The sequence below is a fragment of the Parus major genome, chromosome 9 (assembly GCF_001522545.3).
Source record: "Parus major isolate Abel chromosome 9, Parus_major1.1, whole genome shotgun sequence".
NCBI classification, from domain to species: Eukaryota; Metazoa; Chordata; class Aves; order Passeriformes; family Paridae; genus Parus; species Parus major.
The window spans coordinates 107,379-124,500 of NC_031778.1; the positions used below are offsets into that span (position 1 = coordinate 107,379).

The 17,122-nt window shown below is 57.7% G+C and overlaps 1 protein-coding gene across 9 annotated transcripts in view; it reads right to left on the minus strand.

Moving 5' to 3' along the window:
- SNED1 (sushi, nidogen and EGF like domains 1) overlaps positions 1 to 17,122 on the minus strand; it is a 20,737-nt gene continuing 3,615 nt past the window's right edge. The window contains exons 3-33 of one of the 9 annotated variants that reach the window (XM_015638094.3): positions 16,524 to 16,664; positions 15,645 to 15,807; positions 14,585 to 14,710; positions 14,359 to 14,472; positions 13,505 to 13,618; positions 13,152 to 13,265; positions 12,913 to 13,029; positions 12,513 to 12,638; positions 12,127 to 12,231; positions 11,579 to 11,692; positions 11,330 to 11,446; positions 10,783 to 10,899; positions 10,590 to 10,706; positions 10,313 to 10,426; positions 10,059 to 10,232; positions 9,769 to 9,882; positions 9,045 to 9,158; positions 8,502 to 8,615; positions 8,307 to 8,420; positions 7,423 to 7,719; positions 5,241 to 5,424; positions 5,041 to 5,153; positions 4,288 to 4,566; positions 3,778 to 3,922; positions 3,383 to 3,465; positions 2,581 to 2,661; positions 2,278 to 2,394; positions 1,737 to 1,824; positions 1,044 to 1,127; positions 785 to 823; positions 1 to 429 (exon numbers count right to left, since the gene is read on the minus strand). In XM_015638094.3, the coding sequence (XP_015493580.1) occupies positions 787 to 823; positions 1,044 to 1,127; positions 1,737 to 1,824; positions 2,278 to 2,394; positions 2,581 to 2,661; positions 3,383 to 3,465; positions 3,778 to 3,922; positions 4,288 to 4,566; positions 5,041 to 5,153; positions 5,241 to 5,424; positions 7,423 to 7,719; positions 8,307 to 8,420; positions 8,502 to 8,615; positions 9,045 to 9,158; positions 9,769 to 9,882; positions 10,059 to 10,232; positions 10,313 to 10,426; positions 10,590 to 10,706; positions 10,783 to 10,899; positions 11,330 to 11,446; positions 11,579 to 11,692; positions 12,127 to 12,231; positions 12,513 to 12,638; positions 12,913 to 13,029; positions 13,152 to 13,265; positions 13,505 to 13,618; positions 14,359 to 14,472; positions 14,585 to 14,710; positions 15,645 to 15,807; positions 16,524 to 16,664 (3,837 nt within the window). In that variant the 3' untranslated portion in view covers positions 1 to 429; positions 785 to 786. Of the gene's footprint in view, positions 430 to 784; positions 824 to 1,043; positions 1,128 to 1,736; positions 1,825 to 2,277; positions 2,395 to 2,580; positions 2,668 to 3,382; positions 3,466 to 3,777; positions 3,923 to 4,287; positions 4,567 to 5,040; positions 5,154 to 5,240; positions 5,425 to 7,422; positions 7,720 to 8,306; positions 8,421 to 8,501; positions 8,616 to 9,044; positions 9,159 to 9,768; positions 9,883 to 10,058; positions 10,233 to 10,312; positions 10,427 to 10,589; positions 10,707 to 10,782; positions 10,900 to 11,329; positions 11,447 to 11,578; positions 11,693 to 12,126; positions 12,232 to 12,512; positions 12,639 to 12,912; positions 13,030 to 13,151; positions 13,266 to 13,504; positions 13,619 to 14,358; positions 14,473 to 14,584; positions 14,711 to 15,644; positions 15,808 to 16,523; positions 16,665 to 17,122 lie in introns of all 9 variants that reach the window. The other 8 variants (XM_015638091.3, XM_015638090.3, XM_019007836.2 and 5 more) reach the window with 8 other exon arrangements.

The following is a 17,122-nucleotide window of genomic DNA, read 5'->3' on the forward strand; positions in this document are numbered from 1 at the left end:
TTTTGGTCTGCATTAAAGTGTTTTATTTGAGGGTTATAGGCAATTTATAACCTTGGATTACGAAAATAGATTGGTGCAGATGCTGTTGTCAAGGAGCTGGGCTGATCCCCGAGTGAAGCAGGGAGCCCATTGCTTGTGCAGAGTGGCTGGGGGTGCTGAGCAGGGGTGGCCCCCTCAAGGGGCACTGGTGCTCAGCTCCTCAGGGGAGAGAGGGGGCCAGCAAAGGCAGTGCTGGGCCAGTGGGGGGAAAGGGAGCACTACTCAGTATGCTGATCCAGCTGCGTGTCCCTAATGGGCTGGAGGAGAGGGAGAGGTTGACACCAGGCAGGAAGGCTCCCCTGCTGTGTTCAACCAGTGAGCAGATCTGATCTTCCTGGTGTTCAAAAAACCCTTAGATGTGGAAAGATGAAGCTTCTACTGCTTTAAACCCTGTGGAGGAGCAGGAGTAAAATGAGCTGGTGTGCAGAGTCTGCCAGATGCCCCACAGCTGGCCTCTTCCCACCCTGCGCACCAGTCTTGTGCTGAGAAAAGGGGACCTGCTGTCTCCAGGACACCAGCCTTTGCCTGGCCCTTTCTGTGCAGGAATCTCTTGTTCATGGAGCTGGTAATCAAAGCATTGGCTCCTGCTTCTCTACCTCATGCACAGCCATAAACCATAAGCCCTCACACCCCCTCAACATGGTGGCATGAGCCAGGGTTGTGCTCTGGCCTGCACCATCTCCCCAACTCCCTGCATGAGAACTGCCCCCGCCTGCATCTGAGGAGAGCTGGAGCAGGTACTTACTTCTATGGCTTCTTCAGTGTGTGACTGTTGCTTGGCTTTCTGGAAGAGAAGGGAGGACAACACCATCAACCCCTATGAGCCATTGCTCACAGGCAAGCACATGGCACTGGCATCCAAGCCTTGGTCATGTCTGTACCCCTTTACCTGCCCACCCCCAGCCTGGGTGTCCCCATGCGTGCTGGGATACACCAGCCACCACATCCTCCTGTCCAGGATCACAGGAAAACTGGCACATTCAGTGTGTTGCTGTGTGCTGTACCTGCTGCTCGTCCTCTTGGAACTGGTGCTCTCACAGCTCTCCTTGTAGCAGATGTCCTGGTGTACCTTGTATACTCTCCTGAACCTACACACACACAGTGGAGACATGAGTGTAAGGAACAAAAGGGGGAGATGTGCTTTGATGAGAGTGAAGGGGAAGTCTGGGTATTTCCCCTATTTCCCCCATTATTTCCCCTATTTCCTTCCAGGCTGCAGTAGCCAACCTTGGCAGAAATGGTGCTCAGCTGGCTTGTGCTGGAGGACTGATCCCAGCCAGGCCTTTGTGCCTCCATCACAGAGAGACATGGGGCAGAGCAGTACCCCCCGGGCCCTGGCACTGCACCAGGGCTCCCCCAGCCCTCTGCCGGCAGATGGAGAGGCTGCCAGGAGCTGGATGGGATCCGCTGCTCTCTGGGGGTCACACACACACCAAATCCAACCTTGCTGCCACGTGGGTGGGTAACTCCAGTATGGAGCTGTCCCTTCAGCAACACCCTGCCCTGGGGGCATAGCTGGGGGCAGCCACAGGGGTGTGCCAGGCTGCTCAGCCTGTGCTGGGGAGGGGGCAACTGCCAGCTGGGGTTGGAGACGGCCTTGTGCTCACTCTCCCTTCCCCAAAGCTGAGCTGTAGGGAGACATCCCCAGCTCAGAGCACAGGGGGAAGGGGGGAGCATAACCTGCAGGCAGTACTCACAGATAGTGGCAGGTGCCTCCTTCCCACACTGGGAATGACCTGGTTTCCGAGTACAGCCGTGTGCACGAGTGTGGCACCTTCTTGCAGGCTGCTTGGGGAATAGGAGAGGGGAGCTATCACTGAGCCCATCCCTGGCCCTGCCTGCCTGTGCCTTGTGGCAAGGGTCTGGTGAGGTCCCCCTGGCTTCTTGGCCATGCTGGAGGCCTGGCCTCAACAGAGCTGACCCAGCAGTAGAAGCAGAGCCCCCAGCCTCACACTGCCTATGTAACTCTCTGAGTAAGGCAGGGGCCTGGCTTGCCAGGCAGAGGCAGAGAGCTCAGCCAGGAGCAGGGCACTGCACTCATACCTCCTCAAACTAAGAGCAGAGCCCAGCCCCTCTCTCAGCTACCAGCATGACACAGATCTCTAGCAAAGTCTGGGCATTGTGGGTGCTGGCAGGGTGTGCTCAGTGACCTACATCCTAGGGGACCTGTGACAGGGACAGCCCCCAGCCTGGCACTGCAGGAGGGAGCTTGACCCTCCGGCACAGCCTGGCACTCACCCAGCTGGCAGACCCGGCCCTTGAACCCCGGGCGACAGGCACAGTGGAAGGACTCGTCATCTCTGGTACAGGTGCCTCCATTCCTGCAGGGGTTCTTGGAGCAGCTCTGCCCCTCTCCTGCAAAACACGCTCGACCATCAGACCCCGGGGTCACAGCTCGGCCCTGCCAAGCCCCTAGCATTGCCAGGGTGCTCCCAGGAAGGGCAGGTGGGCCTGCCATGCCTCCAAGGAGAACAGGCTGGTGCTGAGCACATTGCCTGTGGGGCCGGGTTCCTGCTGCTGTGGGTCACCCCTGGGACTTACTCTTGCTCTTTGCCTCATGCAGCTGCAGTGCCAGACTGTCCCAGCTGGACACCTCTGTGTTCTCCAGCTTCACTGGAGCCTCTGTCTCTAGACAATGAGAGGTTTGAATGTCACTTTCCGGGCCAGAGCCAGTGCTATAGCCCTTCCCAGCTGGCATCCCCAGAATTGGGGTGACACTCTCACTCCTCCTGGAAGGGTCTGGGACACAGAGTCCTGGGGAGGCAGGGGAAGAACCAGAACATGCAGTGAGGCCAAGGGCTGCCTGTCTTCAGGTTTGCTAGGCCCCTTCCCTACCCCACGGTGTGGGGTTTGCTGGTGCTCTAGGGTATCTTGGGTTGGCACTTCCATCCCTGGTCTTCTGGGGATGGAAAATGGGGGCTAGGTCTGGACTAATGAGGGGTTTCTCACCCAGGCACCCTCTTTGAGTGTGAGGTCTCTTTGACAGTTGGGGGCTGAGGCTGCTGGGCAGGAAGGGGCCACACTGAAGAGCTACGGAGCCATTGCTCAGGCCCCTGCTGCTGCTGGCAGGGAAGAAGAGCACTGGTGCCACAGTCACCATCGCCTCCCCATCAGCAAGGGTCCTTCTCTGGGCTCCCCCTGCCACTCACCCCTCTCCTTGGGCAGGGGTCTAACAAGCAGAGCAGATGTTTGCCTGCCCAGGGCCAGATGAGAGGGCTCCACCCTCCTCTATAGCTCCCCCAGCCCTACAGCAGCCTGCCTGGCTGCCACCTCAGCTTGCAGGGAGGTGCAGGAGATGGTACTGGATGACAGGAGCAGGACACAAAGGCACAGGAGCACTTACGTGTCTTCACAGTGAGGGATTTTCCAGGTGCAGTGCCAAACCTGGCGCTGATCCTCCCTCTGCCATCCACCAGCTCTGTGAACCTGGGACAGGACAACCACAAGGGTAGGGGGCACTGCAGTTTCCCCAGGCTCCATGTGCTGGGGCTCATGGCATCAGCATAAAGCATTCACTGGCATCAGGCTCTGTGCAAGTCCCATGGAGGAGCTGCTCTCAAGGGTAAGGTGCCTGCCTGGCTGAGAACCCCAGTGGATGGGCAAGAGACTGCACACCAGCAGGAGCATGGCTTGACCCTTGATCTGCACACGCCTGGGTATGGAAGCTGGTTAAAGGGACTGGCTCAGCCTAGTGCTTGGGCCAAGAGAAAGAGCCAGGAGTGCTGAAGCAGTGCCTACCTGGGGGCTGGCGAGGGCTCCTCAGCTGTGTCATGATCTGCCAGCAGGCGGAGCTCAGGCAGGAAAGCTGGGGGCAGCCTGTTTCGAAGAACCCGGGGGTGCCCAGCTTGGCTCCACCGTCTGTCTGGAGCCCCATCCCTCTGCACTGCAGATCAAAGGATGAGGCTTAATGGAGGTAGTGTGAGCCAGCAACCAACCTCCCAGCCAGTCCCATCATCCCATCCCATCATCCCCAGGTGACACACAGACACTCTCCACACACCAGGGATGCAAGTGCCCATCACCAAGCTGGAGCTCTGCATCTGCCCTTAACGAACCCTACAACGCCCCACCTCCCATTCCAGTGGACCTGTGTCTTGTCCCCACAGCCTGGTGCAGACACCCAATGCTGGGGCAGCAAGGGCTCATCACTCTGTTGGCCAACTGCTTTCCACCCCCTACCCTCCTTCCCTTTCATCCCATGGCCTCCCTTGTGCTGCAGCAATCCAGCAGAGCCCCGGGAGCACTTACAGGTGCTGATGTAGAGGTGGATGGGCTCGCTGTGCACCTGGCCTTGCTCTGTGTTCTGCACAGCTGTCAAGGACAGCTGGTACCGCTGCCCAGGCAGCAGGTCCCGCACCGTGTAGGACACGAGTTTCCCGTTAGGCACGTAGCGGCTCTTGACGCTCTGAGCAGTGGTGACATTGATGATGTACCCCTCCATAGTGCCAATGGGCGGCTGCTCCCACGCCATGGACACAGAGGTGGCGGTGACACGGGAGGCAGTGAGGTTTTGTGGGGGGAGAGGCCCTGTGGTGGAGACAGGATAGGAAGGAAAAGAGGTCAGAGCCGGTGTCCCTGCTTACACCACCTAACAAGTGTGCCAGGGTTTCAGCTTGCCTGGCACTGCCCAGACCTACCCCAAGCTTGCTCCAGCCATATGCACAGTGAGGGGATGCTCAACACTAGGTCCTTGCCAAGACAAAGAGAGCATCACTGCACCCTGGCACCCAGCTCAGCCCCTTGCCTTCTGACTGCCAGAGAGCAGGGGATGAATCAGGCCCACGCATGGGGCTGGGCTCAGGCTGGTCTCAGAGACTGAACAACGTTTGGCAGGGGATGACATGTCAGTGTCTTTCCTGGCCACTCCAGGCCTGCCTGCACACCTCCTACCTGCTGTGCTGGCCAGACAGTCTGGCAGCTCCCACACCTCTCCCTCCCCACAGCTTTCCTGCCAAGCCCCTGTACCTGCCAAGCTGGGATGGCAAAGGCAACCTCACTCACTTGTCCACACATGAAAAGGGGCTGTGGCCAGGCTCTCTGAGGGGTGGTCTTCCACTCCCAGGCCGCTCAGCGTTGTGACATGGATGATATATCTCTCTCCTGGCTGCAGGTCCCTGTGGAGGGAAAAGATAGGGTGGGAAGGGGTAAGCAGGGCAACCTGAGGGAACCAGTGCCCTGGCACCCACCAGCATCCCACTCACAGGAAGGTGTACTTGGCCACGCTGCTGTTCAGCTCCACGGTGCGGCCTGCCAGGTCCCCCATCTGGCGGATGGAGACCCTCACCCTACTGACAGTGGAATGCTGGAGCTGGTGGAGAGCCCATTGCACCGTGATGGCACTGGCAGTCACATTTGTGATCTCAAAGCCTTCCACCGGACGCGGTCCTGGCCAGAGCAAACAGAGGACTGCGGTCATCATGGGTTGCCTCATGTGGGCAGTCCTGCTGGCACCTCTGGATCACCTTCCCCAGTGGAACAGCTCAGTGCTGTTCCCACTGAACTGTGAGGTCTCCTGTCCTCACAGCCTCCAGGCAGGTGGAAGGCACAACTGTCTGCCCACCCACAGGGCCTTGTGCTACTCAAAGCACCCCCAAGGCTGTGTCCTCTGCCCCAGCCCCCTACCACAGCTCCAAAGGGGCTGTAGTGCCTGGGCCTGGCCCTAACCATAGAATTAAGGTTGGAAGACACCTAGGAGATCATCCAGTACAACCATCCTCCCAGCACTGTCACTATAACCCCTAAACCACCTCACCCAGCATCAGATCCAGATGCCTCCTGACCACCTCCAGGGATGGTGACTCTACCACCTCCCTGGACATCCTATTCCAATGTTTGACCACCCAAAGAGTGAAAAAAAATTTTACTAGTCTCTAATGTGAATCCCCTGTCTTGACTTTAGGCCATTTCCTCTTGTTCTCTCTCTGCAGAAGAAAGCAGCCTCCACTGCTCTACAACCTCCTGTCTGGGAGTTTTGGAGAGCAATGAGGTCCCCCTGAGCCTCCTCTTCTCAAGGCCAAACCAACCCAGCTCTCTCAGCTGTTCCTCCTAAAATATATTTTCTGGACCCTTGACGAGCCTTGTTGCCCTTCTCTGGACATGCTCCGGTACCTCAATGTCCTTTTTAAAGTGAGAGGCCCAGAACTGAATGCACTGCAACCTCAACAATGCCAAGTGCAGAGGGATGATCACTTCCCTAGTCCTGCTGGCCATGCTGCTCTTGATAAAGGTCAAGATGCCATTGGCCTTCTTAGCCATTTGGGCATGCTGTTGGCTCACGTTCAGCCAGCTGTCAAACAGCACCCTCTAGTCCCTTTCTGTTAAAGAGCTCCTGAGCCACTCCTCCCCCAGCCTGGAGCTGCAGGGGGGTGCTGTGACCCAAGTACAGGACTCAACACTTGGCCTTACTGAACATCATGCAGCTATCCTCAGCCCTTTGATAGAGTGTGCCAAGGTCTCTCTGCAGAGCCTTCCTACCCTCAAGCAGATCAACACCCCAGTCCAATTTGGTGTTGTACACAAAATCCCTAGGTCCAGACCACCAGTAAATATGTTAAACAGGACCAGCCCCAAACTGAGCCCTAGTAACAGCCACTATTCCATGGCACACTTCAGGTGGCCATTCTGACCCCAGCATCCAGCCATGGCTTGAGGCCCCATGAGATGCTGTGCCCAGCATTATGCTGCCGTCTCCTCCCCTGGGCTTCACTTGGTCTCAGCCTGCTGTGGAGGTTGTGCCTTATGGGCACCACCACCACCACCACCACCACTCTCCTCTCCTCAGAGGCCATCTTTCCTACGTCTAATTGGCTCCATCCTGTTTGCATTTGATTTCCACACCTGCCTGTCCTAGAAAGTGGGATTGAAGCTGCTCTGCCTATCCATGCCCCAGAGGCATCACTGTGCCCCTTCCTCTGCCCATGGAGCAGAGGTCCCTGACAGCCTCTGCCCTTGCTGGCAAGTTCTCACGCCAAGCCCAGCAGTATGGCAGTGTGACTGGTCCACAGGACTGCAGAAGCCCTGCTGCCTGCCTTGCATGGGGGTCCCTCATACTATCCAGGGCACAGTGACAAGGAGTAGAACAGCCTGGCCTGAATAAACAGGGTTCAGAAGAAATCCCCACTGCAAGCTCCTGGACAGGGTGAGCCCCAGGGTGTCAGGCCTTTTACTCACAGCAAAGAAAACAGCAATTCTCTGTGTCAAGCACTTTCCAGAGGCCCCCAGCTGGATTTTAGGATCTGCACCAGCAAACCTGCCAGGTTTGATACCATGCTGGAGCTTGTGGCAGGCTGGAGCTTGTGGCAGGCTGGAGCGGCAGCACAAACCCTGGCACCTGCAGGGGCCACGCACGCTCACGACCGTGATCCCCCTGGGGACGCTACTCACTAGTGCGCGTGGTGAGCATGACGGGCCTGCTGATATCATTCTTGTTGTTCACGTTGCGTTTGACTGAAAAGACAGAAATATTGTAGGCTCTGCCGGAGGTTAGTGCCCGCAATTGGTGGGCAGAACGACTTCGGTCCACAAAATCTGTCCTGCGGTAAGAGCCGTCGAGGGATACGTACGTCACGGCGTAGCCGTCAATGAGTTGCCTGGCAGCTGCGTCCTCAGGTGGGTGCCAAGAAATCAACACACCAGTGTCCTCCACCCTTTCCACCTTTAATGAGGTTGGTGGCAGCAATTCTTCACGGTGTGTGCAAAAGCAAAGGGGAGAGGTAATGCCATGAATCTTTAGAGAACAGACCCTGTCAGCAAGCGGCAGAACAGCAGCGATAAGAGGACAAGGTCCTCACTTGGCACACTTGCCACACCTAGCAGGGGCTCTCTGGGTGTATGCCATCCCTGTCTCAGTGGGCACAGGAGGACCCAGGGCACCAGGAGCACTCCCTGCTATCACTGGTGGCCAAGCACTTGCCACTGCGGGATGGGGCGAGGGGTTCAGGAGAAGCCAGTGCCGAGAGGTTTCCCTCAGACACCTCTGCCTCCCCTCCTGAGGGCATCCGAGGGATTGCCATTACTGCAGGGGAAATCTGTGCCCCATGTCCTGGTGCCACGCTCGGCACCTGCGGCAGCGACTCCGTGTGCTAGCACCCACCCGTGGCGTTAGCGGGGCACGGGCTGTCCCCCACCAAAGGCAAGCCCCCGGCCCTGCCCGCCTCAAGGAGTGCTGCTGGTCCTGGCTGGTGTTGAGCCCCTCGTGGGCGGTGGGCACTGCCAGGCTGGCGTCAAGCCCCACATCCTGTCCTGGTGCCACTGCTGAGGGCCTTTACCTTTTTCGCAGTTCTTGCCTGTGTAGCTGACTTTGCAGGTGCAGCTGTGGGTGCCATTGCTGGGCAGGCAGTAGCCTCTGCTCCCACAGGGGCTGGAGAAGCACGGGTCACTGGCTGTGGGAGAGGTGCCGGGTTTGGCAGTGTCAGCAGTGCCACTGACCCCAGGCCCACCCTGTGCTGCCCTGTCTGCCTCACCTGTCTCACAGTGGTAGCCGAAGAAACCCTCTGGGCACACACAGAGGTAGGAGCCCCCGTAGCTCTCACACTCCCCTCCATTTCGGCAAGGGTCTGACTCGCAGGCATCCACTTCTGGAGGTGGGAGAAGGCTGGCAGTGAGCGTGCCAGCAGCCAGCTTCCAGCTTCCATGAATGAGCAACAGTGACAGACCCTCGAGGGGGCAGCAGGGCAGATGCATAGGCCAGGGTTTGGCACAGCTGGGCTGGACACTGAATCCCCCACCATGTACCATGGTGCCCACATCCCCTGGAACAGGTCAACACCTTGGAAAGGGAGTCCATCACTGGTGGACACCTCATTGCTTGCTCCCTCCCCATCAGAGGGGTTTCAGCTCTGCCCGCCAAACTACAGACAAGGAGGTGCATCAGTGAGCAAGCAGGTAATGGCTTGGGGTCAAGGTGCCTAAGACAGTGACCAGCCACTTGGCATGGTGCCAGCCCTAGCAGTGTCCTGGTGCTCACAGTCCAGCCTCCCACTGACCCAGGAAGGGAGAGCTCCTACCTGTCTCACACTGGGTCCCCAGGAAGCCCTCGGGACAGTAGCAAGCAAAGGACCCGGGGAGGTCTTGGCAGGTCCCGCTGTTCTTGCAGGGCTCTGACTGGCACTCGTCAACATCTGGGGTCCAGCAGGAAAAAAGGTGCCAGCTCAGCACAGAGAGTGCTCGGGACAGGGGCTTGGAGAGGCAGCACTTCTCCCACAGGGCACGGACCCTTCCCATGTCATTTGCTTCCCCAAGCCCAGTGGCCAAGTACATCCCTGCTCCTGGATGCCCACTGCCTCAGGCCTGCCCCTGAAGCACATGGTATGGGGACATTCCTTCAGGGACACCTGGGGACACAACCGGCAGTGCGGGGCTATGTCAAGATATCCATCCCATAGGGTGCCTGCGTCATGTGTCATGTCCCCTCATCTCACTTCCAACAGCCCACCTCCTCCTACCACTGTCCTCTGCCAGATCCCATGAACTGGGCTGGAGCCACCTGCCACAGTCCCACCACCTTCCACGCTGCCCATTGCCTCCAACCAGGAGCAGTGTTTCCTTGGTGGAAAACCCTACAGTTGGCTGGGAGCCCCAGGAGAGAAGCCCTTGCCTCAGGCCAATCCAAGCACACACAACTCCTTTTGATGGAGCTGGCAACCCCCTGGGGCTGGCCAGCTGGCAAGGGGCTGGAGGGTGAGGAAGGGATTGTGATAGCCCTGGAGCATTCCTGGTACGGTCTCTTACCCAACTCGCAGTGGTAGCCGGTGTAACCTGGCTCACACAAGCACAGGAAGGCAGAGACACGATCCTTGCACTGGCCACCATTCAGGCAGGGCTGCGACTGGCACTCATCAATCTCTACAGGCATTTGAGCAAGGGAGAGACAAAGCGAGAGACATGAGCACAGGACAGGGATCCCTGAGGGGAAGGCAGCAGACAACAGCAGTGCATATCCTGGGGTCACCAAACCATGGTCGTGACCACAGGCCACTGGGACAGTGCTCCAGGGCTTGCCCACTCCTCAGCACTCTCACCATCACATTCGGGGGGGTCACTCCAGACACCTGGCACGCGGCAGACACGGGGATGGTTGTGCTGGCTGAGGATGTAGCCCAGTTCACACTGGTATTCAGCCAGTGAGCCCACCTTGGTGGAGTTGAAAGAAGCCTGCGCATGCTTCACCTCACTGGGGATGCCACAGTCGACCTCTGTGGAGAGACAGGGGATGAATGGGGCCGACAGAGGCACCCCAAGTCCCCAGGTGGCAGGGGAAGCACAAGGCCCTTACCAAACTGGCAGTGCTTCCCTACATAGCCCGAGGAGCAGGTGCAAGCATAGCCCCCGCTGAGGTCCTCGCAGGTAGCCCCATTCTCACAGGGGCTAAGAAAGCAAGGGGAGGGCACTGGAAGAACAGCAGAGCAAGGAATGAAACCAGAGCCAGCCCCCTTCCCCTTCCAGCAAGGCACAAGGAAGAGTAGCGGGGAAGGGGGCTTAAAGCAAGCAGAGTTCCTGACAGCCAGGCCCATCATCCCCCCTAGGTAGTGGCACACCCTGTTCAAACCTACCAATCTCGCAGTGCCGGCCAGTGTAGCCTGGAGGACAGTCACACTTGTACTTGCCGATGTAGTGGAAACAGGTGCCTCCATTCTGGCAGGGCCCCGAGGCACAGGGGTCCGGCTTACCTGGGGACACAAGGCGGGTGTGAACCTGGTGGGGCAGCTGCCACCTCTCCCCCCCATGGGGGCCGGGGGGCTGTACCGATCTCGCAGTGCTTGCCGGTGAAGCGGTAGGGGCAGGTGCAGTGGTACTCGCCATCCGCCTCCCTGCAGGTGCCCCCGTTGCGGCAGGGCCCAGTGCTGCAGAGCCGAGGCTTGGCTGCAGAGAGAGCGCCCAGAGCGGGGTCAGCACCCCACCAGCACCCCCCAACCCCTCGCTGCGGGAAGCCTGACTGTCCAGCAACACCACAGAAACTACACCCGTGCGGATGGGTGCTGAGCTTGGCTTGGCAGCCAACAGGTGCATGATGCTGGGAGACAGCTGGCTGCTCCCAAGGGCAGAACCCGTGGCATGCAAATAAAAACACCAACACCGATGGTGTTGTACAGGAAACAACTGGATCTGCTGCTGCAGCTGTTGGGTGTCATGAAGGGAGTTATTCAATCCCTCCCTCTGCTCCGTAGGATGGGATGGGAAAACCTGCACCACCTTCCAGCTCTGCAAGTAACTGTTCATCTTCCAAAAAGGTTCAAGCCCTTCTCCCAGTCTCTGCCAGGTGCTGGGACCACAGGGAGCACTGTGGAGGTACCTTTCTCGCAGTGCATGCCAAGGAAGCCTTGAGGACACTCGCAGACGTACGAGTCATCGTGAACCTTGCAGGACCCCCCATTCAAGCAGGGCTCCGAGTCGCAGGGGGATGGCATCGCTGCAGAGCCAAACACAGGCATCACCAAGGACATATGGCTAGGGACACAAGGGCAGCTTGCCTGCAGCTGAAGGTAGCCCATGTTCACCCCCTCCACCCCGGGGCTGTTCCCACATCCCCGTGGGGTCTTACTGTGGTTGGTGCCGTAGTTGGTGTGGCAGACACAGAGGTAGCTCCCGCCATACTCCATGCAGTACCCACCGTCCGGGCACTGCGTGTTCATGTTGCACGGTGTCGTGGTGACTTCTGCAAACACATGGCCAGTGCCAGCCTCCTTCAGTCAGTGGCAGGAGGACACCCACAGGGTAACAGGAGTCTCCTAACTTTGCAGGGTCCAATGAGACAGGACAGATCCTCTGGCACAGACACTGCAAATGGCAATGTCCAGCCTGGATGCTCAGTGAGCTTCAGCAAGAGAGTGCACAAAGCTGAAATTCCCTCCCCACCCATGGGAACTGGGCTGAGGCAGAGGCTGGGAGAAGCACGGCTCAAAGCGGGGAGTGGCGGAGGTGGAAGCATTGCCATCTCACCAGGCAACAATATTTCCAGGCTCAAATTCAGCGTGTGCCTGGCACTGTGCTAGGCTCAGGTATGGGCAGTGTCTCCTTGCTGACCCACAGGCTGCCTGACTCAAGCAATCCAGAGGGAAAGAACACTGTAGGCAAGAAACTTTCACCTACCAAATTCACAGAGGAGACCAAAGAACCCAGGAAGGCACTGGCAGACAGTAACATTCCCCTCCAGACAACTTCCCCCATTACGACACTCACAGCCTTCAGAGAGCTCTGCAAGAGAAGAAGCAGGAGCTTCCCAGGACCTCTCCTGCTTGCAGGCTGTGACAGACAAGTGGCCTTGCCAGATGCCACTCACAGGGGAAGCTCGGGTGAGTAGCAGCCCTGAGGCCCTCAGACACTAAGGCACAGCCTCCTCCAGCAGGACAGACCCTTTGCTCAATGCCAGAGCCCTGAACAGGCTCTCTGGGGCTGCTGCTTCTCCCTCTCATGAGCATGAAGGCTCCCCTTGAGATGCTGAACCCCACTAGCGAGTCCCCACAGTTGGTACTCACGGTCTTGACAGTCCTGTCCAGTGTAGCCCTCCTGGCACTCACAGACATAGCCCCGCTCAGTCTCCAGACAGATGCCTGCGTTCTGGCACGGGTGGGAGAGGCAGGCGCCGGGCACACGGGGCCCACCTGTGGGGAATGGGGAGCCTGAGCTGGAGAGGTCCAGCTTGGGGCTGGAATATCCTCTGTCCTGGGAATCCTGCTGGAGGTCCCAGCACGGTCAAGCAGCCCCGCAGGAAGGTGTTCCCTCCTGGCAGCACCACGGCTGCTCTGCACATGCTGACCACCAGTTTCAGCAGTGCCTATGACTGACACAGCCCCTTTGCAGCCATTTTCCCATTCCTGCCCACTGCCCCCGACTGCAGCTCCCATGCTAGGCTGCTTGAGGCACAACCTCACGCACCGTACTGGCAGTTGTTGCCATAATAACCCGGGGAGCAGGTGCAGATATAGCGGCCAGGGCGGATGTAGTTGCACGTCTGCCGGTTCTGGCAATTCCGGTCCTCACAGGAAGATGAATCTGGTGAAGGGAAAGCAAGGAAGTGAGCGTGAGGAGAGCCTGGGTTTGGGAGAGGGGCCATGCTGGCCAGCAGAACAGGGGGGACACAGTCCCTGCCATGGGTAATCCTTGGGCACAGGCACCTGTCTCACAGCGCTGTCCCTCAAAGGGCTCCAGGCACACACAGGTGTAGTTATCGACCAGGTCAATGCAGTGCCCGCCATTCAGGCATGGGCTGGACTCACATTCGTTCACCTCTGCAAGGGGAGGCCAGGAAAGGTGGTCAGGTCATCTGTGGGCACAGCCAGCTCACCTGGTGCCTCCCAGCCTGGATGATGCTCAAGAGGGTGAAGGTGATAGAAAAAAATAGGTGCCACTGGCAATTCCAAGCATTCCCCTCCCAAAACTACATCCAGGAATGAAGCTGACTGAGAAGGAAGCTTGTCAAGGTATGAAACATCACCACCTCCACCCCATACCTGTTTCTGTCACCCACCTGTTTGGCAGTCCACCCCTGTGTACCCTGACTGGCACAAGCATGCTGCTGTCCTGTTCACCACCTGGCAACTCCCACCATTCTGGCACACCCTGTTCTCACATGGTGATTCTGCTGCAGAAGAACACAAAAAAGAAAAAGAAGGGCAGGGGTATAAGCCTAGGCACAGAACCAGCACATGGCATCCTCTACACGTGGTGATACCAGGCCTAGGCAGAGCAGACTGGAGCCACCCATGCACCTTCTGTCAGGAGACAGTGGCCAGTCCCCAGTCATGACTGTCCCCAAAACTTGTCCTTAGGCAGCTCAGCTCTTTCATCCCCCCACACCTCCTGGATGTCAGTGTGCTCTGCTGGGCATTTCTCCCTCCCTTCCTTCCTCCCCCACAAGTCAACTCCCTTCTCGCCTTTTCCACTGGCACGGCAGCTTGCTAGGAGCCGAATGCTTTGGTGGCACTTCCACTGGCAGGCAGAGGCCAGCAGCGGGGGAAACTGCCAGGGACTGGGAGGGTCTCCCCTGGCTTTGAAGAGCTTGGGACCAGAGTATCACCTGCAAAAGCAGGGCCTGCAAGGCTTGTTTGAGCACTGGCTGCCAGCTTTTCTGACTAAGGGAGTGGTGGTGGAGGAATGCTGGCAGCAGCACTGAGCAAAGCCCTCGGAAGAGTCAGCAGAAGGAAAGGCTCATGGCCAGAGAAAAGCTTCTTTTGCTTGAAGCAAGTTGAAATCCAAGTTGGCTGTCACAAACTGCTAGAGCCCAGCAGCTACTGCAGGAGCCCCGGCCTGAAGAACCCTCCCAAGAGCAGAAGCACCCCGCAAGCCTGGGATCTCTGCTTTTTAAAGTGCTGCACTACTCACCAATCTCACAGTTGCTGCCTCTGAAGCCTGGTGGGCATCTGCAGGTGAACCTGCTGGCACCATTGAGGCAGGTGGCTCCATTCTGACATGGGTGGGAGAGGCACTCATCCACATCTGAAACAGACCCCGGGTAGGGGGACAGGAGCTCAGGATGGGAACAAACAGACTGCCAGTATGCAGCAGCGACAGTGGGAACAAGACCTGCTCCCTGCAGCAATGCACTCACCAACATGGCACCTCTTCCCAGTAAAACCGGCCAGGCAGGAGCAGGTGTAGGAGGGGTTCCCCGTAATGCAGTCCTCAATACACTTCCCCCCGTTCAGGCAGGGCCGCAGTGTCAGGCAGACAGAGGCTGTGGGAACAGGCAGTGACCCCTGTCAGGCCCCACCCTGGCAGGGCTCACCTGCCACTTTCCAGCCACACCAGTGCCAGGGTTTTTCCCTGTGCCCCCCAGCTCCCTGGCGTGCTTGGGGAGCCCATGGGACTGCCTGCCTGATGGCGGGGCAGGGGCTGCTCCTTGTGGGCTCCCCTGGGGAAGGGGGGCAGTTTTACTCCTCCTGTGCAAGGGGGAGAGGCTGCACAGCTCTGCAGCCTGGCTGTGGGGAGAAGTTCTGCTCCACTGGCTTAGGGGACATGAACATGCCCTCACTTATCATTCAGGGCAGAGGGAAAGGGGACGGGAGAGCCCACGTACAGAAAATCCACCGATAACGCGAGACACACAGATCACAAGTGGGAAAACACGGCCAGGGGGAAGTGGGGATGAGGAACCGGAGACCAACAGTTCTGTGGGGGACGTGCCAGGAGCCCTGGAGTGGGGAGCACGGACCAGGCTCTGACAACCCAGACCCACATATCAGGCTGGCATTCAGCAGCCCTCCACTTGGGTGAGCCCAGCATACTAGGACTGATGGACATATGCACCCCCCAAGGGTGCTGGCCCCTCATGCGTTGGCACTGGGCTGGCAGAGGCTCAACTGTGCACATTACCTCCTTCCCAGCCTCCCTCATCACTCCCCACAGGCTTCTTTAAACTAAGAACTCTTCCTCCCCTTCCCATTTGCTCTCCCAGGCTGTTCCCAGCCTGGGGCAACCAAGGGTGGCATCCCCAACCACAGCTGGTACTGAAGACAGTCCCCGCATAGCTGCCTCCCCTCCCTCCCCAGAGCCCTTCCAGACATCTTTTCCACCCCGCGGAGGTGGGGGTTGAGGCAGGGAAAGATGGGGCTGGAGAACAGTGTGGGGTTGGGTTGGGAGTTAAGTAAACCTAACTGCTGTCCTCTTACTTGTATTGCTGCAGCCCCCCACTTGCACCTGGGCATCATCGATTCTGAACACCCAGCGCCCGGGGATACCCACATTTGTCGTCATCTCCACGTCAGCGATGTCATCGGTGCGGGATCCGGGGATGTTGAAGTAGCGCTTTCCATCACCAGCGTTAAAACCTGCCTGGAAGGACAAAGGCAGAGAGTAGAGAGACATCACTAATGCACAGGAAAAGGCAGCTGGAGCACCCGGACTCATCTCTCCTTGTCACGTGGCACCACTGCTGGCACCGCTCAGACCAATTTTCCCCTTCCACATGCCACAGGCCAGTGCTCAATTCTGTCCACATGACAGGGACAACAGGATGAAGTGGATGCTTGGCCTGCTCAGTCCCTTCCTGGGAATTCAAATCCCATTCGCTTCCTCTCCACCTGCAGCATCCTGCCTGCTGCAGGATAGCAAGCAGGGAGCCAAGCATGGATCAATTTACTGATTTACTGTCGGTAAATTCACACATCCAAGTGGGTACTGGGGTTTTTGTGGGTGTAGGTGTTGGCTTTTTTTCCCTTTACACAACAACACACACAGGGATGAAATAAAACTACAAGCAAAAGCTGTGCTAGCTGTGGCAGCTGCTCTTAAAGGCTGAGGTTAGGAAGGAAAAGGGACTATGAAGCAGCAGCCAAGGCAAAGATCTGTGGTTTCAGGACAACAAAGCCCCCTGTATGGTCTCAGCTTTGGGAGCCAGAGCACACACAGATATTTAAGAACCCTGAAGAAGAAGAAAAAAAAAACAAGCAGGGGGAGATTTTCTACCTCCAAGAAACACAAACAGGAGCCACGAGCTCACAAGGTGGATGTGCTACCCAGGCACCCCAGGGGCCACATTCGCCACTTACCTGTGCCGCGATGCCACCGAGCCCAGCAAAGTCCCCCCCACTGCTGGCGTGCATACCCGTGGTCCAGGTGATGGACTCATAGTTAAAGATGGTGAAGGAAAGCTTGCCATCCGTGATGAGGACAATCTGGAATGTGTTTACCTGCAGCAGGGAGGGGAGGAAGGCAGTGAGGGATGATGAACCAGCCATAAAATAAAGTGACAGAAACTACATTCAGCAAAGGATTTTGGAAGGATCCAAAAAAATGATTTCCTTAAATCCCAGTCCTCCTCTGTGAGCAAGGGCATTAGAGTTTAATTATTTTTAATCCTGACTTTTTGTGATCCTGAGCTAGAACAGATCACTTCTCATCCCAGAGGAACAAGAAAAAATGGGGGAAAATACGGATATTGAGCATTTGGAAGGCAAAAAGTGCCTCACTTTTGCCTAAGAAGGCTGATGATGTAAAGCCTCCACACGGCACAAAGAGGAGGGTTTGGTGTTGCCAGCCCACTGTTGCTTTGTCACAACAAGGTACTGTAACAGAGCCATCATGGTCAACTGAGCTCAGCTGCCACAAGTGGAAGGTCTGGCATCACACTGAAGGCACACCCCTGTGG